This window comes from Thalassophryne amazonica, chromosome 1 (assembly GCF_902500255.1).
Source record: "Thalassophryne amazonica chromosome 1, fThaAma1.1, whole genome shotgun sequence".
Taxonomy (NCBI): Eukaryota; Metazoa; Chordata; class Actinopteri; order Batrachoidiformes; family Batrachoididae; genus Thalassophryne; species Thalassophryne amazonica.
In genome coordinates this window covers 159,711,279-159,738,363 of record NC_047103.1, presented here as the reverse complement: position 1 = coordinate 159,738,363, position 27,085 = coordinate 159,711,279, and the positions used below count along the sequence as shown (strand labels likewise).

Here is a 27,085-nt window from a genome sequence, read left to right as displayed (position 1 = left end):
ACATTTCTGCTCATAAATACCCCTAAATCCTACACACTGTAGCTTTAGGTCTATGTAAAATTCCTGGAAGATATGGACACCAATGGATGGTTATTATTATTATTATTATTATTATTATTATTATTATTATTATTATTATTATTATTATTATTGTTGTTGTTGTTAAAGCTCAGTTAGTCTGGGGTGTTTGTAGAACAATGTTTCATTTATAGCGTGGGCAGATTTGTATAAAACAGTGTTTCTCAACCTTTTTCAAACCAAGGACCACTTATCCAATAAAAAATAAACTAAATAAAAACAAAAATGTACAGACCATGTAACTCCACAAATATTTATAAACAATAATAATTTACATACAAGTTGAGATAATAATGAAAATAATACATATATGCTACTATGTATTAGACATTTGAGACATTTTATACTGTTTGAGAAACACTTTTAAGTTAGAATATATTCTCATGAACCACTAGGGGTCACTCACAGAGCACTCTTTGAAAAAGGATGGCGTAAAACCACTACAATTGTATGTTTTATGGTAAAAACACCAAATGTTGCACATTGTTTATATGTATAAATTAGATATGCCGAGGTTCTTTTTCTTCTAAAATCTGTGTAATTGTGGTTAGAATGGATCTTGCAAGAAAACAGAATACCGCACTTCATATGTCATGTAGACACAAATTGAATGTTCTATGTTTTCCAACAGATCTATTTTTTTTTTTTTTTGCTTTTTTTTCCATCTGCGAAATATAGCGAGGATTCACCCCATCTTGTCTATGGCTGACGCTGAGACTGTCCCTGATTCATGCTTTTGTTTCTTCTAGATTGGATTATTGTATTGTCCTATTTTCAGGGTTACTGCAGTCCAGCATTAGGGGTCTCCATCTGGTTCAGAATGCTGCTGCCAGACTTTTGACACGAAGCAGAATGTTTGAACATATCACACCCATTATGGCATCTTTGCACTGGCTTCCTGTCTCTGTAAGTGCAAATTTTAAGGTCTTGATGCTAACCTATAAAACTGTTCATGGACTGGGGCCTTCTTACCTGGCCGATTTGGTGAAACCCTATGTACCGGCCTGGGTTTTGCGGTCACAGGATATGGCTCTACTGTGTGTTCCTGGGGTGAAGAAGAAGTCAGCGGGTCAAAGAGCCTTCTTTTATCGTGTACCCGCTCTATGGAACAGTCTCCCTGCGACTGGCACTCAGATTCTGTGGACATTTTTAAGTCAAGACTAAAAACGTATTTTTACTCCCTTTTTTATGAATAGCTTTTATTTTTCTAATCTGTTTTATTCTTTTCCTTGTGTCTTTTAATTGTATATATTTGAATCTTTTAATTTACTCACTCATTTTAATTTGATTTGAACTTGCTTTTTGTGTGGGGGCGCCTTGAGGCAACTTTGTGATTTGGCGCCTTTATAAATTGAAAAATTGAATTGGAAGTCCATTCCACCCACAGAAAAACTAATCTTGGCACTCAGCGTGGCATTTTTTTTTTATTACATGTCAAACAATGTCTGTACAAATGTTTGCCAAAAACGCACAATCCTTTCGCACAGTGACCCTGTTGATGATTGTGCCGTACTTGTTTCTCGCCTCATATCTGGCAACACTTATCTTTTGTCAGCGTTTTCTCGTCGAGTGACGCCTCTTTCAGCGTCGTCGATCTTTGGCCGCACGCCCAGCCTCAGCACCAGCACGTCGTCCCTCCGCGGGGTTTTCGCCCCTCCTCTGCCGGGACACCAGCAGCGGGATGCGGCCTGCGCCATAAGGACAAACGCCGCTGTAGCCGGTTCTCTGTTCTTGTTCGTTATGTCTTTGAGCCTGCTGCTCCTCTCGTCATGCCCGCTGCCCAGCGATCCCCGCCGCCGCCGCTGCTCGTCCTGCTGCCGTCGCTGCTGTTGATTTTCGTGCCGGATGGGGCGGTGAGAGCGGCGGAGGAGGGCGGCGGCCTGCCCGGGGACAATGGCCTGAGCGCCGCGGCCGCCGCTGCCGCCACCTTCGCCCCCACAGCAGGTAAACACGGAACAGTCTTTGTTCCCGAGACGACAACACACCGAGTCCGCGTGTTTGTGCCGAACCGAAGCCAAGAATCAGCTCGACCGGGTCCTTAAAAATAATAACCAAAAACAGCATTTTTTATAAAAACGGAGTGTATATAAAATTATAAAAATTTTCCTTCTTCATTTCAATCACATTTATTCATCCACTTGGGGAATATTGGATTGAGAAAATAGGAATTAAAAACACAAAATAATGCTGAAAGGTTTGTGCTGTTAAAACGGGATCAGTGAGGGAACCAAACCCATTTTAACAGCACAAACCTTTGGGAATATTCTGTTTGTTCATCTATTTTTGATGGTATCAGGGTAAAATAGGTCATTTTTCCTGAACAGCATTAAAATGTCTTTGAATTTATTTATTTTTATTTTATGATGGTTTGTTTTTTTTTTTAAGAAGGCACTTATAACATTTTTCAGCAATCTAATCTAAATTACTGAGTGTCTTAAAACAAAGCCAAAAATACTGCCAAGACATTGAGGTAATACAATCAAATAAATAAATAAAAGGAAAGCCACCATAAAAAAAAATCTGGTTTATATGAAACAACTTTTTTTTTAGGCCTGTTTCTTTAAATGCAAAGGAGCTTATGGTCACTCCGCCCCCTTTCCAAAGGGAGGAGGAGCATGGGGAGGAGGAGTCATAGCTGAATGACTGAGAATGTCACACAAACCCAGACCAAGTCAGTGTAACCAGGAGTCCAGGTACAGCCTCCAGTCCAGGTACAGACCCCAGTCCAGGTGCAGACCCCAGTCCAGGTGCAGAGTCCAGTCCAGGTGCAGAGTCCAGTCCAGGTGCAGACCCCAGTCCAGGTACAGACTCCAGTCCAGGTGCAAACCCCAGTCCAGGTACAGACTCCAGTCCAGGTACAGACCCCAGTCCAGGTATAGACTCCAGTCCAGGTACAGACTCCAGTCCAGGTGCAAACCCCAGTCCAGGTACAGACTCCAGTCCAGGTGCAAACCCCAGTCCAGGTGCAAACCCCAGTCCAGGTACAGACCCCCAGTCCAGGTACAGACTCCAGCCAGGTGCTGACCCCAGTCCAGGTACAGACTCCAGTCCAGGTACAGACTCCAGTCCAGGTACAGACTCCAGTCCAGGTGCAGACCCCAGTCCAGGTGCAGACCCCAGTCCAGGTACAGACCCCAGTCCAGGTACAGACTCCAGTCCAGGTACAGACTCCAGTCCAGGTACAGACCCCAGTCCAGGTACAGACCCCAGTCCAGGTACAGCATTGACATATATCACAAAAGTCTGCAGTGAGCCACTCTGTGCCTTTACTTACCTCATAGCAGGAGATTGTCTACAACCCAAGTCATAAGATTGTGGGACTTTCAGAATTTTTAACATGAAACCCAAACTATATTTACCTGTAAAATAAATAAATAATACATTTTAGGAAGTGGACTTTACACAGTGTCTGCTTTCAACCTAGATATATGCTGATAGTTAATTTATAATTGCACATCATTGACGTTGTTCTTCAGTATATATGTGTACATATATGCAGTAGTTTGCTCTGTTTTGTCTGTGTTACAACTCTTAGTTGCGCTCTTCAGGATTCAAACTCACATTCTCTGGCACGGTAGGCAGTCTCTCAGAAGGCTAAAACCCCGGGGCCCTGACATTGTCCCCAGAGAATCCTTTTAGCTGTTGGGGAGCGAGGTTTACTGCCTACTGCTGCACAGCGACTCCTACTGGCCTCTGTCACATATTACATTCAGATCATTTCAATTATTTGAATCACAACCATTCTTGCAAATATTAATCAATACCTTTCACCAAAATATCACTTATTTTTGAATTGTTTGAATCACTTATGGAACATTTATTAGAACGTTCATGATTCTGTGATGTATTTTTGCAGTGTGCTGTAATTGCAAATGTTGGAACAATAGTGCAGAAAATAACTGCAACAAGGTGATACATGGTATTTGGTGATACAAGCACCAACTCCAGCACAAATTCTCAGACATTGCTCTTTTCAAAAAACTGACGGGCCACTTGAATTTTCAGTAGGCGGCCACGTAGGGGTTACTTGAAGAATTACACAGAGGCTAAAATATTAAAATGCTCCAGTCATATTGAAAACTATACCATATTATTTGTCTGATCATAAAGATTCCAAAAAGGTAGTTTGGACTATCTATGACTGAATGTTATGGAGTTATGGGGGAAAAACCTTAAGAATGGTGACAAAGGTCAGTTTCAGTTTGTACAGGGGTCAAAAATTAAAGTTGCTCCAATTTTAGTAAAAAATGGTGCAAATTGTTGATTGAGCTACTTGGATTAATAAATGGAATAGTTTTGACTGTGTTGAATGTTTGGTCTCTAAAGTAAAGGTCAAATAATGTTGACGTCCATTGAATTCTATGACATGTGACATATGATACCCTGTAACATGATAACTAAGCACGATACATGGTGCAAACTATTCCTTTTTGAAACCCTATTAACTCAACCAATAATTTGCATCACCTTTGAAGAAAATTGAAGCAACTCTAACTTTTGACCCCTGTACAAACTGAAACTGAACTTTGTCACCATTCTTGTTGTTTTTACCCCATAACTCCATAGAATTCAGTCATAGATAGTCCAAACTATGCCTTTTTTGATTTTTTACAATCAGTCAAATAATGTGGTATAATTTTTAATATGACTAGAGCATTTTTATATTTTGACCCCTATGTAATTCTTCAATTGACCCCTACGTGGCCGCCTATTGAAAATTCAAGTGGCCCATCTTTTTTTTTCAAAAGAGTAATATCTAAGGTGTACTTTTGCCAAATTTGGTGCTAATATCACCATTTGAAGGATTCCTCTGTAAATATTCTGCTATCTGCTGCTCCATTAAAAACCTATAGAGAATAAAATGTCAACCAAAAAAAAACAAAACAAAAAAAAAGAAATCTTGCCATAGTTTAGATGACATCAAATGTATTGGTTCATACAACCAACAGAACAAATCCAAAAGAGACAAACAATGTTGAATTTGCAATGAAGAAAGAAAAATGTAGCATATCCTGGCTTTAAAAAACATTAAGAAGCAGCCCTCCAAAGACACTAATTATCCTAAATGACAGGCTATTAGCCGGAATCACAGGTTGTTTCTATTGATAAACTGCTGGTAATAAATCAGTGTCAGTCTGGGCAGTGCTCTAATAGGATTAGGGTGTATAATGTCGAGTTTGGGGGATTATCTTTCTGGCCCGGTTGGGCAGGTGATGTATTACTAGAGAGAATGATGATCCCTATACCGCAGGAAATCCCGCGCTCTCTGCTGACTTCACTGCTGAAGCGTCTGTGTTTACGCAGATATGATGTGTTTGTGTGATCACTCGGAATTCCACCAGTCACACATCTGCCGTTACAAATGGGCAATTACAGTTGTACCGTATGATCAACGTGAAGCGATGACCTGATAGATGTGTCATCCCAACTCCCCAATCAAAGGCTGATGAAACATCACAGTAAATTTAACTACAAGAGGATCAAAAAGTGGCACCACCATGAATTCTTAGAAGGTTTATCCCGGCGTTCCGTTTTCTGAACAAAACAGTTTTTGTATCCAGAAGGAAGGTTCCAGGAGAATTAATCCTTTGTATGAGAAGAAGTCAGACCAGGACAAGGGCATCTTGTTCGAACGTTCCCTCGGGAGATTTCATAGGTTGTTGGATTTATTTCAGGGATTGATCCTGAGGGGTTTTTTTGTGTGTTTTGTCCTCTCCATCAATCGAAGCAGGAAGGTTGATAGATGTTCTCATCTGTCTTGCAACCCAGCAGTCGGTTTTGCTTCCTTTTGGGAATTACATTTCTGTTGGTACTTGAGGTTGATAATAGAACTGCAACGATTAATCAGTTACTAATTGACAACAATTTTTATAATTGTCTGTCAATCATTTTGAGTCATGGTTTGTCAAAATCTGTAAATTCTTTGATTCCAGCTTCTTAAATATGTTCTTTTTTAGTTTGTCTTTCTTCACTCCTCTCTGGCACTAAATCAAATGTCCTTGTGTTGTGTATTAAAATAAGACAGTTGAAGGCATTGTCTTGGGCTCTGGGAAACACTGATTGACATTTTTCGCCATTTTCTGACATTTTATGGCCTTAACAACTGATAGATTAATTGTTTGATTTTTTTCTCAATTAGTGGATGATGAAAATAGTTGAAACCCTGATTGATAAATAGGAAGGGTAATGTAGACTTTGACATTGCACTCAAAAAAATAAATTGCTCAGTGAACATAAAGCAATTATGTAAAGTATTTCCACCCAAGTAAAATACATTAACCTGGCCAGAAACAATTTTGCTGAGTGACCTAAGTGTAAATTTGTTGGGCCAACATGATGAATTTATGTTACTGTTACCTAATTACCATGGTTCAGGTCAACTAGATTTGAAAAGGTAAATATAGACCTAAATGTAATTTTGTTTTGTGTTACTGTTACTCAATTACCATGGTACAAGCCAACTAGATTTGTAACAAAATGTAACAAAAAACACTAAGTCTCTTCGGCTGCTCCTTTGTTTGCACTTGGGGTTGCCACATTAAATCTGAGGTGGATCTGCATGTTGAATATGCACAGGTTTTACACCAGATGCCCTTCTTGTTGTCAACTTAACTTTGCTGCGTTGAATCAGCACAATTTATGCAAATCCACCTTGAATTTGCTGTGGCAGCCCCAAGCACAAACAAGCGAGCAGCCAAAACGACTTAGTGTTTTTTTGTTACATTTACCCTTATAAATCTAGTTGGCCTGACCTATGGTAATTAAGTAACAGTAACACAAATTCATCATGTTAACCCAACAAATTTACATTTTTGTCACTCAGCAAAATTGTTTCTGGCTACATTAAATACTTTCCATAATTTTATTATGTTCACTGAGCAAGTTAAATTTAAACTTGTTGCATGTTATGTTAAAAGTACATGATTTGAATGTGTTCACCCATAAAACTTGATTCTATATCATAGAAGCTACATCTTAGACTTATACTGATGTAACATAAAAACCAACAATACCCATGTTGATTTTTTATTGAGCGTGGGCAGTTAGGACATTTTACTTGTCTTTTAGAAACAAGGGCTTATCCTATAAAAGTGAGTAAATGAACGTCCTCCAAGGGTGCACGCAAATCTTTAATTTATGTTATTATTTTATAATAATAATGTAATAACATGTAATTAGATTTCATAGAATGAATCAATTCCTACACTGGTCTCGTGATGGAGATGTCATTTAGCTTCGGTGTAATCTGACCATCTGTACTATGAGCTTCTGTATCTTTTAATTTGCTGTGATATGTGGCTTACAAAGAAAGAAAAGAAAAGGTAATGTCCACATATTTATGAACCAGATGTCTAACATTGTAATGCATCTCCTCCTTTCTGCTGTTATGAGCTTCTGATGTGTTTTCAACATGCTTGTCTCATCTTTATTTCATGGTGAGGGAAAGGTTACTGAAGGAATAAATCAGCGCTCTGCCGAAAGAACAAGACCGGGGGGTGGGGTTGTGATTATTTTATTATTAATTGAATTCATGCATGGTTAACAGTTACCTGTTCAGCTCTCACTGGACGGAGGTGTTTGGCGGTGCCAATATCTTTTCAGACAAACGAAGGTCCAAGTCTTTAGGGTTCTACTGCTGCCTGTCTTGCTGTGTGGTTGTGAGATTTGGGCGCTAACCATTGACCTTAGGCGACTACTGGATGTCTTTGGTGTTTTCGAAGGACCCTTGGGTACTGCTGGAATGACTTTGTATCGTTTGAGTGGTTACAGTGAGGTCTATCACTTGCATTGTGAGGGAGCGGCAGCATTAACGTTGTGGCCATGTGGTGCATTTCTCTCTGCGTGATCCAGCACACAGGTGCCTGAGTGTTGAGGAGCCCAGTAGCTGGAGAAGGCCAAGGAGAGGCCCACGTTTCACCTGGTTGCTGCAGATAGATGGTCATTTTAGAGATGTAGGAATGGACCAGTTGTCTGCCTAGGTGGTTGCCATCCAGGACCCAGGGTGTTTCTGTGGTGTTGCAAAGCACAGTGCCAGCACATGCTCCCGGACTTGACTTGTTCAGCTCTCCCAGCCATGTCGCTAAGTCAAAGTCAACATGTTAAGAAGGCAGAAGGCCTGTCAGATTTTAAATACTCGTATTTAACAGAAAATGGATCTGAGGGCGCAGCATGGTGGCTTAGTGGTTAGCACTGTTGCCTCACAGCAAGAAGGTTGTGGGTTCGATTCCCACCTGGGGCCTTTTGTTTGTAGTTTGCATGTTCTCCCTGTGTTTGAGTTCTTCTCTCCTGGTGCTCCAAAGACATGGAGGTTAGATGGATTGAAAACTTTAAATTGTCTGTAGGGGTTTGTCTGTATGTGGTCCTGCGACAGACTGGTGTCCTGTCCAGGGTGTACCCCGCCTCACACCCCATGACTGCTGGGATAGGCTCCATCCACCCGGTGACCCCTTACTGGAGTGAGGGGGTATAGAAAATGGATGGATGGCTCTGAAGGTGCTTTCATACCCACCTTATTTGGTCTACTCTAGACTGTCTGACTTTTCACTTTGGTGCACATTACTGTAGCAGGTGTGAAAGCTGCTTCGGACCATGGTCTCCCCAAAAGAGGTGGTCTCGGTCCGGATCAAACTGAAAACGTTTGTTGAATAGTTCAGACTTTGGGATCAGTTACTGGAATTTGAATCATATTATCATCACCCATTCAACAGTAGAAGAAGAAACGAAACATGCAATAATTCAGTAAATTTAAAGTTAATTTCAGTTAATTTTGCACAGTGTTATGTTGAAACAAGGAGCTCTGGCTCTGATCTTTGCCTCAAATCTCAACATTTTGTCAGGTTATAGCTTAATTCCTGTCTGTAATAAATCTAATTATTTATGTTTAATTGATTAAAACCGAGTGACTGTCTTTTGCAAGCCCCCCCGTCTCACTTCCTGGATTTTCTCCACAGTAAAGATAAAATAACATCCGTTTTGTCTGTGTCACTGTGGCAGGTGGTGAAAGTTGAAAATTTTAATCCCTTGAAGGCAAGTCAGCTGGTTAAAAATACCACAACACTAATAGGTGGTGGATAGTCGATGTATCATAAGGAATCTCAGTTCTTTTATCTTTGTTGAAACAGAAGTTTGTGTTGTTCACCAAATTGACAATACGCCAACATCAGACGCGCACACGTCTACAAATCAGTCACTGTCAAGTATAGAGAGACGTACGGAGCCTCGTTGATAGATGACTTCAGGATGCTGTGAAAAGGCCTTTGTGTGAACACAGCATCACAGTGTGAAACCAAAGTAACCAGATTAAACCTATACAACTATGAACCTTGGTTCCATCCTTGTTCCACACTTTCAGGTGTGAAAATATCCTCAGGAAAGCAGTGAAATAAGATATTCCCAAAATCTTCAGACCAGATAAATGAGAGTCTCCAGGGGAAATAAAATCTGTTTCAACTTCTGATTTCTTTTTTTTTTTTTGACAGCTCTGGTGGCTTTACCATATTTTTCAGCGTATAAGTCACGGTCTTTTTACTAGTTTGAGAGGCTCTGCGACTTATATACTTTTTAAAAAAAAATCACGTTTGTTATTAATAATCGTCGTTTTAACAACTTTTTATATGGGACTTTATCAGGAATCAATTCCTGTGTCTTTGTGTTTTCTGTTCAGAACCTCAGTTCGCCCTGAAGGTCCTCATGAAGGACCTGGTGACCCGTCAGCCACTGCCGGGGGCTTCAGTGGACGTTTATGTGAACCACACCCTGAGGCACTCCGCCCGAACAGGGGATACAGGTGAGGTTCTACTCTGGGTGGCGTACAGTCCAGAACTCACTCTTACCCTGCTGGGCAACATGGAAGGCTACGTGCCCGGCCCCCTCCCATGGAAGACCACTAAGAGACCAAGTGAGTCCCTCCGCCCACTTTTCTATGTTTTGTCTGTGAAAGCTAACATGATATTTCATACCAACAAAGTGACAACTGATAAAACATGATTAAACTTTAATGAGCAGGAAAATAGAGATGGCACATCTGACACCCGATATCGATTGTTTCCAGTCAGTTGAAAAACATCAGTCAGAGGCAGAATTCATTGTTAAAAGCAGCTTAAACATCTTCTGCCACCAGGCTGTGCACCAGCCTTAAAGGGGTCATATTATACCCCCATTCAGCAAGCTAATGCACGTCACCAAACTTATAGTCTAAGACAAAAAATGCACTGAGGTGATGGATCTTTTAATAAATGACAAAAGAAAAATGATTATTTCCATTTACAGATGCTGCTTTAAATGAAACATTTTAGCTGCTCACCACCTCAGTTTCTTCTCATTACTCATAATGCAGAAATATACCATGGGTCTGTTTTATTAGCTCTTTTTGGGCACTGTTGCGGTGCACTTTTGTTATTGGCATTTGTTCTTTTATTACTGGAGTTGATTTTATTACGGCCGCCAAGAATGTAATAAAATCATCAGTGTTTATTTATTTATTTGTCTGTCTGTTAGCAGGATTACGTCAAAACTACTGCAGGGATTTTGATAAAATTTGACAAAATGCAAGACTCCACTAATTTTTGGAGGTGATCTGGATCCAGATCCATATTCTGGATCAAGATTTCCCTTTATATAGGCTTTGAAGGATTACTTCAAAACTACTTCATGGATTCTCACGAAATTTGCACCACAGATGGATATTAGGGTACTGAAGACTCCACTGAATTTTGGAGGTGATCCGGATTCTGGATCAAGATTTTCCTTTATATAGGCTTTGAAGGATTACTTCAAAACTACTTCAGGGATTCTCACCAAATTTGCACCACAGATAGATATTAGCCCATGGAAGACTCCACTGAATTTTGGAGGTGATCTGGATCCAGATTCTGGATCAAGATTTTCCTTTATATAGGCTTTGAAGGATTACTTCGAAACTACTTCAGGGAGTCTCACCAAATTTGCACCACAGATAGATATTAGCCCATGGAAGACTCCACTGAATTTTGGAGGTGATCTGGATCCGGATTCTGGATCAAGATTTTCCTTTATAAAGGCTTTGAAGGATTACTTCAAAACTACATCACAGATTCTCACCAAATTTGCACCATAGATAGATATTAGCCCATGGAAGACTCCGCTGAATTTTGGAGGTGATCCAGATCCCGATTCTGGATCAAGATTTTCCTTTATATAGGCTTTGAAGGATTACTTCAAAACGACTTCACGGATTCTCACCAAATTTGCACCAGGGATAGATATTAGCCCATGGAAGACTCCACTGAATTTTGGACGTGATCCGGATCCAGATTCTGGATCAAGATTTTCCTTTATATAGGCTTTGAAGGATTACTTCGAAACTACTTCATGGATTCTCACCACATTTGCACCACAGATGGATATTAGGATAACGAAGACTCCACTGAATTTTGGAGGTGATCCAGATCCGGATTCTGGATCAAGATTTTCCTTTATATAGGCTTTGAAGGATTACTTCAAAACTTCTTCACGGATTCTCACCAAATTTGCACCACAGATAGATATTAAGGCATGGAAGACTCCACTGAATTTTGGAGGTGATCCGGATCCAGATCCGGATTCTGGATCAAGATATCCCCTTATATATATGGCAGACGTCAAAAAACTCTGATTGCTCTTGTTTATTTTGTTTTAAATTGATTCTCAGTATCTAAGTCGCACTTAAATACTGGCACTAGTTTAAGAGATGAATTGTCAGTAAAATAAAGAAAAAAAATCTTAATATATAAGCTTAACTGGCACTCCCAGCCAGGTATGTACTGTTGTCCAAAGGTAATAGAGCATCTGATAATGAAGTGCTCGCCAGTTCATGATGGCATCGCGAAAAGTGGTTTAATCTGTTAATTTTTGATACGTCATTAAATTTTTGTGACGATATCACAGAATTATTTGCGGGCATGGGGGTTATGGTTGGGGTAGGGGTATGACACATTTTGTGACAGTATCACTTACAAAAAAAAGCATGAGACTGAGCTGGCTGCCTCCTGTTGGGTTTTCCTGCGGCAGAGGTGCCGACCATTACAATTCTGCTATAATTATTGCTATTTCAACACACTGTGTTTGGCACACTTATTACAAGAGGAACATTTAATAGATATTTATTGTTTCGCAGCCGTGTGTGGACAGAACTGTGTGTGTGAGACGAGGTTTTTTTCTTCTTTTTTTTTTTTTTGGTTCTCGGAGGGAACACACGCAAAACATGCAAACTCCACACAGAAAGACCACAGGTGGGAATCGATCCTGTGACCTAAGCCGCTGTGCTGCCCATAATTACTGATAATGAATGTCATAATTGTTTTTAACAGTTAAAACTTGTTCATGAAGAATTCTTGATGACAGAGATAAGGAGGATTATTTTGCAACTATTTTTGAAAAAAAAAAATTGAGTATCTGGCTATTAAACTACATTTAATTTGGAAACACTTGAGAATTTTTTTTCTTCTCTTTTTTTTTTTTTTGTTACATAACTTTTCAGCACAAAAATGTAGTACCTACCTCTACTCAATAAAGTTGCTTTGATGCAAATGTCCTGAATTAAAACTGCTCTGACAGTGCAGTACTTATGCAAAAACTTGACACAAATCTCAATATGTATGAACAGATAACCTGTAAGAAAAATTATTTTGGAGCTTACAGCAAAGTAAGTGAAACTGAAGACAACTGTAGAGGTGAAAATGACATAATTACATTTCTGTGAAATAACTCCAATGTCTCAGAAAATACATCAAACAATATCCACTTGAGGTCCAAGCAGACATACAGGAATAATACATTATTCAGGGTCATGTTAGAATAGTGAACTGTCTGCAGCACTGCACAGCACATGTTGGCTCATCATGAAGCCACGCGGTGAAAGAGAGCCAAACGCTGCTTCCTGTAATCACAGCCGAACCCTGCCTCAGCAGACCGTCTTTGTCCTGTGCTGAATCACACGCAGAGGGGGGCGGGGCCACATCTCTTGACAGTGTAAAAATAAATAAATAAAGGGAGGCGTGGTCATGGTGGGTGCATGGCCTCTATTGTCTGTGTCACCTCAAAACCCAGACTGGACATGATTTCCTAAAAGGAGCAGGGAGGTGTCGTATTAAAGGAAGGTTAAATTTAGAAGAATGTTTTAAATAAAAGATAAAGTATCATCCTGATCGGAGGCGCCTCCGTTTTCTAATGCACTAATGAACCGTAAAATGAGATATGATGCAGTACTACAATCTGCCGCAGAAACTGGGACAATATAAACATCAGCTGGTTTAAGTCTATTTTCCATGTTGGGATGTCACTTTTTTTCCACCACACCACATGCACCAGAAACAGACCTACTTCATATTTGAAGTGAAGCAGAGCATAAATACCCTTTAAAAATGTACCATAAAACTGCTGATAGGTTTGGGTTAGAGTGGTGGCTGTTAGCACCATCAGTACACCGCTTATAAAGACCAAATTCACCCTGATCTATATTACACTCATGTTGGATAAATCGGATACTGATTAATCCAAAGACAAAAAATGCCTTGATATGGTGCAGTAGCAATCGCTGTGATCAGATTAGGACATCCCTATCTCCAAGTGTGACATCTTCAAGCACAGAGTATTTTTCAGCATGCAGCAAAAAAAGCAAATCTTTTTCTCAGAAGTTATTTACTTGTAAACACATCTTATTGGAATATTAAGATAAGACTTTATTGATCTCACAGTGGAGAAATTCACATATTACAATTTTAAATGTCCTTCTTTAAAATGTCCTTCAATATTAAAGGATTTTAAAAGTTAGCTGCTGTCACAGGTAAATCTCATTGCTATTTTTTAACCTCTGCAGTTTTTTCCGCTGTGACGTTGCTGTTGTTGCCTCACAGTCAGGGCAACATCTGGCTGTTCGAAGACTCGGTACTCATCACCGGGAAGATACCTGGTATGTTGTATTTTACATTTTATGCTGATATTCCAAAGTGAAAGGAGCTATAAGGAACACTGATTTTGTGTGTTACATTTTTTTCTTTTTCAATTACAGTGATTAAATGCAATTAATCCCCAGAGACCTTTTGTTGAACTCTGATATGAGGGATACTGTGCATCTGGAAAGTATTCACAGCGCTTCACTTTTGCCACATTTTGTTATGTTACAGCTTTATTTCAAAATGTAGTAAATTCATTTTATCTTCTCTCTATTCACAATACACCATAATGACAACATGAAAAGTTTTTTTTTTAACTTAAAAAAACTAAGAAATCACATATGCATGTACATGTATTCACACCCTTTGCTCGGTAATTTGTTGATGCACCTTTGGCAGCAATTACAGCCTCAGGTCTTCTTGAATATGATGCCACAAGCTTGGCGCACCTATCTTTGTTCAGTTTTGTCCATTTGTCTTCGCAGCACCTCTTAAGTAAATGGACTGCATTTATATAGCGCTTTTCCATCTGTATCAGTCCCAGTCTGAGGTCAAGAGCGCTCTGGAGCAGGTTTTCATCCAGGATGTCCAGGGTGTCTTCCTGCCACTGAAAAACATCCCCACAGCATGATGCTGACACCACCATGCTTCACTGTGGGGATGGTGCCTGGTTTCCTCCAAACATGACACCTGGAACTGGCACCAAAGAGTTCAGTTGTCTCATCAGACCAGAGAATTTTGTTTCTCATAATCTGAGAGTCTTTCAGGTGCCTTTTGACATACTCCAGGTGGGCTGCCATGTGCCTTTTACTAAGGAGTGACTTCTGTCTGGCTACCGTACAGACCTGATTGGTGGATTGCTGCAGAGATGGTTGTCCTTCTGAAAGCTTCTCCTCTCTTCACAGTGCAGCAGATAAGAGAATATTTAGAGCGGAATCCTGCAAATGGTGATGAAAGCATCAAATTCAGCAGAAATAGTCCTCACACAATCCTCTTTTGAAAAAAAACGATTGGCCACTTGAACTTTCAATCAATTTTATTTATATAACGCCAAATCACAGCAAACAGTTGTCCCAAGGCGCTTTATATTGTAAGGCAAGGCCATACAATAATTACGTAAAAACCCCAATGGTCAAAACGACCCCCTGTGAGCAAGCACTTGGCGACAGTGGGAAGGAAAAACTCCCTTTTAACTGGAAGAAACCTCCAGCAGAACCAGGCTCAGGGAGGGGCAGTCTTCTGCTGGTACTGGTTGGGGCTGAGGGAGAGAACCAGGAAAAAGACATGCTGTGGAGGGGAGCAGAGATCAATCACTAATGATTAAATGCAGAGTGGTGCATACAGAGCAAAAAGGGAAAGAAACACTCAGTGCATCATGGGAACCCCCCAGCAGTCTAAGTCTATAGCAGCATAACTAAGGGATGGTTCAGGGTCACCTGATCCAGCCCTAACTATAAGCTTTAGCAAAAAGGAAAGTTTTAAGCCTAATCTTAAAAGTAGAGAGGGTGTCTGTCTCCCTGATCTGAACTGGGAGCTGGTTCCACAGGAGAGGAGCCTGAAAGCTGAAGGCTCTGCCTCCCATTCTACTCTTACAAACCGTAGGAACTACAAGTAAGCCTGCAGTCTGAGAGCGAAGCGCTCTATTGGGGTGATATGGTACTATGAGGTCCCTAAGATAAGATGGGACCTGATTATTCAAAACCTTATAAGTAAGAAGAAGAATTTTAAATTCTATTCTAGAATTACCAGGAAGCCAATGAAGAGAGGCCAATATGGGTGAAATATGCTCTCTCCTTCTAGTCCCTGTTAGTACTCTAGCTGCAGCATTTTGAATTAACTGAAGACTTTTCAGGGAACTTTTAGGACAACCTGATAATAATGAATTACAATAGTCCAGCCTAGAGGAAATAAATGCATGAATTAGTTAGTAATTTTAGAGATATTGCGCAAATGCAAAAAAGCAGTCCTACGTATTTGTTTAATATGCGCATTGAATGACATATCCTGATCAAAAATCAAGATTTCTCACAGTATTACTAGAGGTCAGGGTAATGCCATCCAGAGTAAGGATCTGGTTAGACACCATGTTTCTAAGATTTGTGGGGCCAAGTACAATAACTTCAGTTTTATCTGAGTTTAAAAGCAGGAAATTAGAGGTCATCCATGTCTTTATGTCTGTAAGACAATCCTGCAGTTTAGCTAATTGGTGTGTGTCCTCTGGCTTCATGGATAGATAAAGCTGGGTATCATCTGCGTAACAATGAAAATTTAAGCAATGCCGTCTAATAATACTGCCTAAGGGAAGCATGTATAAAGTGAATAAAATTGGTCCTAGCACAGAACCTTGTGGAACTCCATAATTAACCTTAGTCTGTGAAGAAGATTCCCCATTTACATGAACAAATTGTAATCTATTAGATAAATATGATTCAAACCACCGCAGCGCAGTGCCTTTAATACCTATGTCAAAAGCATTTCCTTTCAGACATTGGCATGAACGTCAGTTGGCGTTCAGGTAGAGGTCATTGAAGAATTACACAGGAGTCAAAATTTAAAAGATGCTCCAATCATATTGAAACCTATGCCACATTATTTGCCTGATTATAAAGATTCCAAAAAGGTATGGTTTGGATGGTCTGTAAATGAATTCTATGGAGTTATGGGATAAAAACAGCAACAATGGTGACAAAGGTCGGGGTCGGTTTGTGCAGGGGTCAAAACTTAAAGTTGTTCCAATTTTGGTAAAAAGTGATGCAAATTACTAGTTGAGTTAACACAGTTTTAAAAAGGAATAGTTTGGACCATGTCCTTACTTATCACGTTACGGGGTAACACTCGTATGTCACATGTCATAGAATCCAATAGACGTAGACCTTGTTTGACCTTTACTTTGGAGACCAAGCATTCAACACTGTCAACACTATTCAATTTATTAATCCTATTAGCTCAACCAATAATTTGCATAACTTTTTACCAAAATTGGAGCAAAATTAAATTTTGACCCCTGTACGAGTACAAAATTAAACTGAGCTTTTTCATTATTCTTGCTGTTTTTATCCCGTAACTCCATAGAATTCAGTCACAGATAGTCAAAACTATACCTTTTTGGAATCTTTATGATCAGGCAAATAATGTGGAATATTTTTCAATATGATTGGAGTATCTTTTAATTTTGACCTCTGTGTAATTCTTCAATTAACCCCTACCTGTCCACCAATCGGTTTTTTTTCAAAAGAGGCATGTCTAAGGAGGATTTCTGCCAAATTTGATGCTTTTATCACCATTTGCATGATTGTTTCAGTTATCTACTGCACTAAAAGGAGCTGTGACAGAGTGACCATCGGGTTCTTGGTCACCTCCCCGACTAAAGCCCTTCTCCCCCAATCGCTTAGTTTAGATGGGCAGCCAGCTCTAGGAAGAGTCCTGGTGGATCTGAACTTCTTCCATTTACTGTGCTCATTGGGACCTTCAAAGCAGCAGAAATGTTTCTGTGCCCTTCCTCAGATTTGTGACTCTAGACAATCCTGTCTCGAAGGGCTATAGACAACTCCTTTGACTTCATGCTTGGTTTGTGCTCTGACATATACTGTCCGCTGTAGGACCTTATATGTAGACAGGTGTGTGCCTTTCCAAATCATGTCCAATTAACCTGTAGAAACATCTCAGGGATGACCGTGAAAACAGGATGCATCTGAGCTCAATTTTGAGCCTCATGGCAAAGGCTGGGAATACTTATGTACATGTGATTTCTTAGTTTGTTTGTTTGTTTGTTTATATATATATATATATATATATATTTGCAAAAATCTCAGAAAACCTTTTATCACTGTCATTATGGGGTATTGTGTGTAGAATTTTGATGAAAAAATGAATATCATCCATTTTGGAATGAGGCTGTAACATAACAAAATGTGGTAAAAGTGAAGCGCCGTGACTACTTTGCAGATACACTGTATCTCTAATTTAATCTCTAAAATAAGTATTTGTAGCTATTTTGTATATTTAAATATGCTGTATTGTAACTGGGACGGTTCTGAAGGTTTGTTGCTGTTCTTACAGACAGCATGTCCCAGCCCAGAGTTAAATTTCCGAAGAACCTCCTGACGATCTCCACTAAGACAAACATCTCCTCAGTGAAAGCTTACCTGACTCTACCACAGCACCACCTAGCGAAGGACTGTTCAAACTGCACCCCGGGCATCATCAGCAACAAATCAGGTGAGGCCAACTCAAAGACACTTAATTTTATTTTAGACTAGGGGTCACTGACTGGCACCTGTCAGTCACCTGCCCTGCATGATTTTCACGTCTACTTGCTACAATCACAGCTGATGTGTCAAGTCGGATGTTTCCTCACTCTTGTTGGCCACCTTGAGTCCTGGATAGCAGTCACTCAGGCAGATAACCGGTCCATCTCCACCTCTCAAAAGCAGCCATCAATGTGTTGTAGCCAAGTAAAATGTGGGCATGTCCTTGGGATTTTCCAGTTGGAGTCCTCAACACAGAGGCACATGTGTGCTGGATCATGTGCAGAGAAAAGCACCACATGGACAAAATGTTGTAACTGACATTATCTTACAATGCAAGAGATACTCCTCATCTGTGTCTCCCTTGTTTGGCACAAAAACACTCCATCATTATCCAAGGATTCTCCAGAGAGGCCTAGTCCCAAACACCTAGTTTTCTGTTGTGAAGGTGTAGGAACACGGACCCACAACAGGGGGCGATAAATGAACAGACAATGGATAAGCCAAACAGTAACAATTTAATGTTGTGAAGTGCACAACGGAATACAGACAAATACAGTTTTGGTACCACAGACAGTTAAATGTTGAGTGACGTGTAGGCAGGCTTGAGGATAGGAGACGTCCGTCTAGAACCAAGCCGGATCCCACACGGCCTTCACCGCCAACGGATCTGAAGAACACCGGAGCCGCCAAGTCCTGGAGCCCCAGGTGGCCACCGTCTCCAGCTGTCAGACCGGGTACTGCTGGCAGAGAACAGAAACAGTTTTGATGAGTGTGAGTTCGCACACTCAGTAATTCCACCGTCTGTGTTCTTTTGGGAGGGAGCACCTCCATCTCCAATCACACACTCGTGCAGCTCCTGTCTAACCACTTATCTGGTTGGGGTGTGAAGCGAAGCCGTCGCTGATCACACCAAACGCCAATCCCACAGATAAGGCAACACCACAGGAAAACAGCTGCAAAGAAGTTCAGACTATTACTCAATGTTTTGTTCAGCAGAGAAAATTACCTCCAAGGTAGCTGATTTCTCGGCGGGGAGGTGGAGTTGCAGTCCGGCCTTTATGGTGGTAGTGATGTGGTGGATGAGTGACAGCTGGTGCTGATGACGGGTGACAGCTGTCACTCCCGGTTGCTATGACGCCCTCTCGTGCTTGAAGCCCGCACTTCAAGCAGGGCGCCATTTGGTGGTGGTGGGCCAGCAGTACCTCCTCTTCAGCGGCCCACACAACAGGACCCCCCCCCTCAACGGGCGCCTCCTGGCGCCCGACCAGGCTTGTCCGGGTGCCGCCGGTAGAAGTCGGCCAGGAGGGCCGGGTCCAGGATGAAGCTCCTCTTCACCCAGGAGCGTTCTTCGGGTCCATACCCCTCCCAGTCAACCAAATACTGGAACCCCCGGCTCTTCCGACGGACGTCCAGGAGCCGGTGCACAGTCCAAGCCGGCTCCCCGTCAATGATCCGGGCAGGCGCCGGCACCGGTCCGGGGGGCACAGAGGGGAGAGGAGTGGCAGGGTTTGAGTCTTGACACATGAAAAACCGGATGTATCCGCATTGAAGCTGAAGCTGCCCGCTTCACTGCGGCTGGGCTGAGGACTTTTAGGATGGTGAAGGGTCCGATAAATCTGTCCTTTAGTTTCTGGGATTCCACTTGTAGGGGAATGTCTTTCATGGATAGCCAAACCGCCTGCCCGGGCTGATACGTAGGGGCGGTCTGCATGGGCCTTGGCCCTCATCTTGGCTTTGAGCAGGGCAGAGCGGGCAGTACACCACACCCGACGGCACCTTCTCAGATGGGCCTGGACCGAGGGCACCCCGACCTCTCCCTCCACCAACGGAAATAATGGGGGCTGGTACCCCAAACATATCTCGAAGGGGGAGAGGCCGGTGGCAGATGACACTTGGCTATTATGAGCGTACTTGATCCAGGCCAGATGGTCACTCCAGGCCGTCGGGTGCACGGAGGTCACGCAGCGGAGGGCCTGCTCCAACTCCTGATTCATCGGCTCTGCCTGCTTGTTCGTCTGGGGGTGGTACCCGGATGAGAGGCTTACTGTGGCCCCCAGTTCCCTGCAGAAACTCCTCCAGACCTGGGAGGAGAACTGGGGACCACGATCTGAGACAATGTCCGATGGAATTCCATGCAGACGCACAAGATGGTGGACCAGGAGGTCTGCAGTCTCCTGGGCCGTCGGGAGCTTCGGGAGGGCCACGAAGTGGGCCGCCTTGGAGAACTGGTCCACTATCGTGAGGATGGTTGTCTTGCCCTGGGACGGCGGGAGGCCCGTGACGAAGTCCAGGCCGATGTGAGACCAGGGGCGATGAGGTACGGGCAAAGGCTGGAGGAGACCCTGGGTTCTTTGGTGGTCCGCTTTGCTCCTGGCGCAGGTGGTGCAGGCCTGGACGTACTCCCGGACGTCGGCTTCCAGAGACGCCCACAAGAAGCGCTGTCGGACAACTGCCACGGTTCTTCGCACACCTGGGTGGCAGGAGAGCTTGGAACCGTGACAGAAGTCCAGGACTGCAGCTCTGGCCTCTGGTGGGACGTACAGTCTGTTCTTGGGGCCGGTCCCCGGGTCCGGGTTCCGTGTCAGGGCCTCCCGGACGATCTTCTCCACGTCCCAGGTGAGGGTGGCCACCACAGTGGACTCGGAGATGATGGTTTCGGTCGGGTCTGACAGCTCGGTCCTGACTTCCTCTTAGTGCACCCGGGACAGGGCGTCAGACCATTGGTTCTTCATCCCGGGGCGGTATGTGATCCGAAAGTCAAAACGCCCGAAGAACAGTGACCAGCGGGCTTGCCTCGGGTTCAGACGCTTGGCGGTCCGGATGTACTCCAGGTTCCGATGGTCTGTGAAAACCGTGAATGGCTCCGAAGCTCCTTCCAACAGGTGTCTCCACTCCTCCAGAGCCTCCTTCACCGCAAGAAGTTCCCGATTGCCGACGTCATAGTTCCTTTCAGCCGGGGTCAACCTGCGGGAAAAATAGGCACAAGGGTGGAGAACCTTGTCGGACTCCCTGCTCTGGGACAGCACGGCTCCTATCCCTGAGTCAGAGGCGTCCACTTCGACTATAAACTGGCGACTTGGATCGGGCTGCACCAGAACTGGCGCAGTCGAGAACCGGCGTTTCAACTCCCTAAACGCGGCTTTGCACTGATCCGACCAGGTGAAGGGGACTTTTGTGGAGGTCAGGGCTGTCAGGGGACTAACCACCTGACTATAGCCCTTGATGAACCTCTGGTAAAAATTAGCAAAACCGAGGAACTGTTGCAGTTTCCTACAGTTTGTTGGTTGGGGCCAGTCTCTCACCGCCGCTACCTTGGCCGGATCGGGTGCGACGGAGTTTGAGGAGATGATGAACCCCAGGAAGGACAAAGAAGTACGGTGGAACTCGCACTTCTCGCCCTTCACAAACAGCCGGTTCTCCAACAACCGCTGCAGGACCTGACGTACATGCGTAACATGAGTCTCAGGATCCGGGGAAAAGATGAGTATATCGTCTAGATATACGAAGACAAACCGATGCAGGAAGTCCCGCAAGACATCGTTTACCAAAGCTTGGAACGTCGCGGGGGAGTTTGTGAGGCCGAACGGCATGACCAGGTACTCACAGTGACCTAACGGGGTATTAAATGGTACGCATTCCTAAGATCCAGTTTTGTGAATATTTGGGCTCCATGCAGGGGCGTGAACACTGAATCTAACAGGGGCAGAGGGTATCGGTTGCAAACCGTGATTTCGTTCAGCCCCCTGTAATCAATGCATGGACGAAGTCCACCGTCTTTCTTGCCCACAAAAAAAGAAACCAGCACCCATCGGGGAGGTGGAGTTCCGGATCAACCCGGCAGCTAATGAGTCCCGGATGTAGGTCTCCATTGATTCGCGTTCAGGACGTGAGAGGTTGTACAACCTACTGGACGGGTACTCAACGCCCGGGATCAAATCAATGGCACAATCGTACCGACAGTGTGGCGGAAGGGTGAGCGCCAGATCCTTGCTGAAAACGTCAGCAAGATCGTGGTACTCACTTGGCACCGCCGTCAGATTGGGGGGGACTTTGACCTCCTCACTAGCTGTCACACCAGGTGGAACCGAGGATCCGAGACATTCCCGGTGGCAGGTTTCGCTCCACTGAGCAACAACCCCAGACGGCCAATCAATCCGGGGTTGTGCTTTATCATCCAAGGATAGCCCAAAATCACACGGGAGGTAGAAGGTGTGACATAAAACACAATCTCCTCCCTGTGATTACCAGACACCACCAGTGCCTCCTGCTGACACCTGTGCACCTCGCTCTTCCATTGGCTGTTCAAGCGATGGTTGACGCCCCTCGGGATCCATGACGCTGCCCGAGAAATCCTGTTGTGAAGGTGTAGAAACACGGACCCACAACAGGGGGCGCTAAATGAACGGACAATGGATAAGCCAAACAGTAACAATTTAATGTTGTGAAGTGCACAACGGAATACAGACAAATACAGTTTTGGTACCACAGACAATTAAATGTTGAGTGACATGTGGGCAGGCTTGAGGATAGGAGACGTCCGTCTAGAACCGAGCCGGATCCCACACGGCCTTCACCGCCAACGGATCTGAAGAACACCGGAGCCGCCAAGTCCTGGAGCCCCAGGTGGCCACCATCTCCAGCTGTCAGACCGGGTACTGCTGGCAGAGAACAGAAACAGTTTTGATGAGTGTGAATTCGCACACTCAGTAATTCCACTGTCTGTGTTCTTTTGGGAGGGAGCACCTCCATCTCCAATCACACACTCGTGCAGCTCCTGTCTAACCACTTATCTGGTTGGGGTGTGAAGCGAAGCCGTCGCTGATCACACCAAACGCCATTCCCACAGATAAGGCAACACCACAGGAAAACGGCTGCAAAGAAGTTCAGACTATTACTCAATGTTTTGTTCAGCAGAGAAAATTACCTCCAAGGTAGCTGATTTCTCGGCGGGGAGGTGGAGTTGCAGTCCAGCCTTTATGGTGGTGGTGATGTGGTGGATGAGTGACAGCTGGTGCTGATGACGGGTGACAGCTGTCACTCCCGGTTGCTATGACGCCCTCTGTGCTTGAAGCCCGCACTTCAAGCAGGGCGCCATCTGGTGGTGGTGGGCCAGCAGTACCTCCTCTTCAGCGGCCCACACAACAGTTTTCACCTTAGGTCACTGATTAGGATTGAAGTCTCTTGCCTAACGTAAGTGGATTAAATTCTTGAGATCTCCTCTTCTTGTTTTCAGTGTTCAGAAGCGTCGACTTGAAGGTGATCGCAGCTGTTTATGTCCTGTTGTATTCTGCTGATGAGGAACTTGATGTTCGTGGACCCATCCAAATCAGCTTGCCATTGGAACGCAGCACCCGTCTCAGGGACGCGGATACAGTGCCAGCCTGGGCCTTCAACTTTAAGACTGGTAGGAATAAGCATGGCAGAAAAACTGATTCTGGTTACAAATCCACAAGCATATTTAGCAAGTCTGCAAGTAATTCACCTGTCAGACAGGGATAAAACACAACCGGCAATCACCTTGGTGATAACAACTTCAAATATAAGGTAGTTGTTGACTGTACTGCATGATGACAACTTAATATGACATTGTTTGAAGGTGCTTGGGAGAATCAGGGTCTAGGGATTGTGAAAACAGCTGGTGATGAACTGGTTTGGACATACACAGCTTCTCATCTGGGCTACTGGATTGCCGCTCCTGTGCCGACATCCAACGGTATGGTTGTGTCCAAATTCACGTGACCAAGATTTTAGCAAAGTACCCTCCTGATTATTATTTTTTTTTTTTAACTTGCAAGTTATTTCTATTTAAGTTACTGACCATTTGAGATTTTCCAGGTTACTTGGTCCATGCGGGCTCTGTGGACTTCCTCTCGTACCACACCTACCTGCTGCTGGGAATAATGGCCGGAACGCTGGCTGTAGCCATTGGATTTCTTTCTGTCCTGCTGTGTCACTGCCGGTAAGGTATCAAGTTCAGATTACTTAACTTATTTTACTTTATCATGATATTGGTGCTCATGATATGTAATTGATTTATGTTCCATTGACATGCAGTTGCCTTAGTCATTAGTACTATTCACTTTTAACGATGAGCATGGTACAACACCGTTATTAGAAGTACTGTACAGAACAATGCACTGAAAAAAAGAGAATGTTTGAACCAACTTAAAAAAGTGTTACAATTTGCAAAAACCTGAACCAATTAAGTTGTTTGAACTTAAGTTTGAAAGTTAAATCAACTCTAACTTACAAACTTAAGTTCAAGCAACTTAATTCATTCAGATTTTTACAAATTGTAACACCTTTTATAAGTTGGTTCAAACATTCTCTTTTTTCAGTGTGCTGAATATCTAATTTTGCTGATACCAAACTAGAAGAGCACATTCCTCAGTCAAGGCCCAAAGTGTATCACATTGCAATGTCAACATTGTCAGTGTCTCCCCAAATTTAATGGGATTGATTCCACTTAAATGTCGATTGTTTCACCAACTTTAGCGTAGAAAATAAATTGCTTTTAATGTATTCCTGATAATATGCCAACACTTGAGTGCAGACAAAAGTAATTTAGTTTAATGAGGTAATGAATGCAAACACTACTACTTTTTACTGTCTGACATCCTAGTTTTAAAAAATGCGGTGCATGCCATGATGTTGCACTGAATTGGTATGGTTGGAAAACCCTGAAACTACACTTTATGCCCTTCTTCCATAAGCAGGGGTTCTTACCGAGAGCCAAGAAGGAGAAGAGCACATTTTTCCAAACTCACAGTGGTGAAAAAAGACCAAACCACCTCCACCCACATGGAAGAGGGTTTGTTATTCCATTCTGGAGACCACAGCCTCGCTTCCTGCAGTGTCCAGTGTGAGCCGATGTCCACGCCAAGGCACAAAGCCAACTATAACATCTACGTAGACGAGCCAGGGAGCCGTCCAGCGGCTCCTCTTTATGAGAATATCGCTGCAGATCGGATCAAAGGTCCTCAACCACCACCACACTACATCAACAGTGAAGAGGTGAATCGGCTTCGGGAGAAGTCTGAACAAAACCGAGTCAACATTAATTCTGACAGCTTCTTTCAAGATAAGCTGGTTCATATCTACAACCAGCCTAAGGCTGTCATTCAGGCTTCAGAGCTTTTCAGTGCTCAGGAACAGCAACTGCCAAGCTGCAAGTCTGCTACCTTTCCCCGCAATGGACTGGACTATGATTCTCACTCAGAGCCGAATAGTAAAGACAGCTACACCCAGACACTACCCAAAGTCCATCATTCCCAAAGTGGAAACAGCCCACCACAAAGCAGGCAAGATGAGCCCCAACCTCTGGAGACCCCTCCCCAAAGCCAAGGGCCAAATTCTGGTGTGTGGGGTCGTTACAATAACCTCCTTGAATCCTCCGTCTCTGTGCCCGGGACTCTGAATGAGGCTGCTGGCATGGAGGCCTTCAGCACGGGACATGGTGTTCCCGGAGAGCTACAAGGGATTTCAGAGCGCACTTTGCTGGAGCTCACTCGTGGCAAGTCTTCATCATCTCACCCCAGGGCTTGGTTTGTCTCCTTAGATGGGAAGCCGGCCGCCCAGGTACGCCACTCCATCATTGATCTCCAAAGCCGCCACCGGCCGCCCAGCAGCAATGACACCAGCCTGGATTCTGGTGTGGACATGAATGAGCCTCAGCAGAACATCCGCGAGGCAGAACGTGACAGGCCTGCAATCAGGGCCTCGTCCTTTCCGCACCACAGCCGAAGTGGGCGGTACGGTGAAGAGCAGGACCTGAGCAGCAGTGAGAGTGGTACTACAGCCACTTGTACACCAGAGGACCCTTCCCTGAGGAACATTTTGGACGGAAGCAGTGGGGCTATCCCCAACATTCCAGAGGAACGAGATGGAATGGATACTTCTAGTGCTCAAGAAGACAGCGAGTCAAGAGGTACGCCACCTCCCCGACGTCTAAGGAAGGTGAGGGAGAAAGGGAAGGCGGACAAACGAAGTGGTAAGCACGTGCGCGAGGGAAGACCTCTGGCCAAGCAAAGTTAAGAGCGTGGCTCGTTGTAGATGTCAAGAGAAATACTCTTGATCTGCCATTTTCATTTACATTGAGGATTTTGTTGGATTTTGGTTTTTGCTGTGCCACTTACCCCTGCAGATGATCCAAATTAGTTACTTGTGCTCACACAGGCATTGTTGTTGCATTATATGATTGTACAACTTTGCCAAAGAATGTTTGCAAAAATAGCAGAATCTTTCACGTTTTGTAGCTGCTGCAGATGTTTGTGCACCATGTTCTCCTCAGTCTGAAGATCACCAGCGATTCTTCACAGCAATGTGTCTGTGTGAACACGACATCCTGGAGCCCCTGGTGCCGGGGTTACTAAGGGTGCCTTCTGCCTGTGATCACCAGGTACAACCGACACCGTATTTGTCTCCACACACAATATTGCGATGGTCTTGTCGAACGGACGCAGGTCCAGGTTGATGTGTTGTGCACTTATCCTCACCATAAATGCCTGCTGTAAATTCAGACATATAAAAGCTTTCGCAGTTTGGATTTCTGAAACCCAGCTTTTGATCCTGATCAGACTTTGTTAGTACAGTATGTCATTATTGCAGTCAGCACTGTCGGTCACAAAAATATTCCAGTGTTTTAACTAATGACGTGAAACGCGTCTTGATACAGTTTTGATTGAAAATTTGGATTGACGTTTCTACTCTTGACTGGACTTCAGTTGATTTTGGAATACAGCGCTTGTGTACAGATGCCAGGTCGTTAAGACTCCATGTGTTTTAGAATGCATGAAAATGAGTGTTACCGTCTGTGCATTTGAAAAGGATTTTCATAGGTCACCAAAA

The 27,085-nt window shown here is 43.5% G+C and overlaps 1 protein-coding gene across 2 annotated transcripts; it reads left to right on the top strand.

Annotated features, from left to right (window-relative positions):
* Nucleotides 1-1,660: 1,660 nt before the first annotated feature.
* Nucleotides 1,661-27,085, top strand: LOC117516705 (protein FAM171B). 2 transcript variants are annotated; one of them, XM_034177545.1, is made up of 8 exons: nucleotides 1,661-2,022; nucleotides 9,743-9,976; nucleotides 13,913-14,005; nucleotides 18,048-18,206; nucleotides 23,472-23,642; nucleotides 23,835-23,951; nucleotides 24,074-24,197; nucleotides 24,952-27,085. In XM_034177545.1, the coding sequence occupies exons 1-8, from the start codon at nucleotides 1,848-1,850 to the stop codon at nucleotides 26,270-26,272; spliced, it is 2,394 nt and encodes a 797-aa protein (XP_034033436.1). In that variant the 5' UTR covers nucleotides 1,661-1,847; the 3' UTR covers nucleotides 26,273-27,085. The 2 variants fall into 2 exon arrangements, with proteins under 2 accessions (XP_034033436.1, XP_034033443.1); XM_034177552.1 differs by having other exon boundaries at nucleotides 1,664-2,022; nucleotides 24,955-27,085.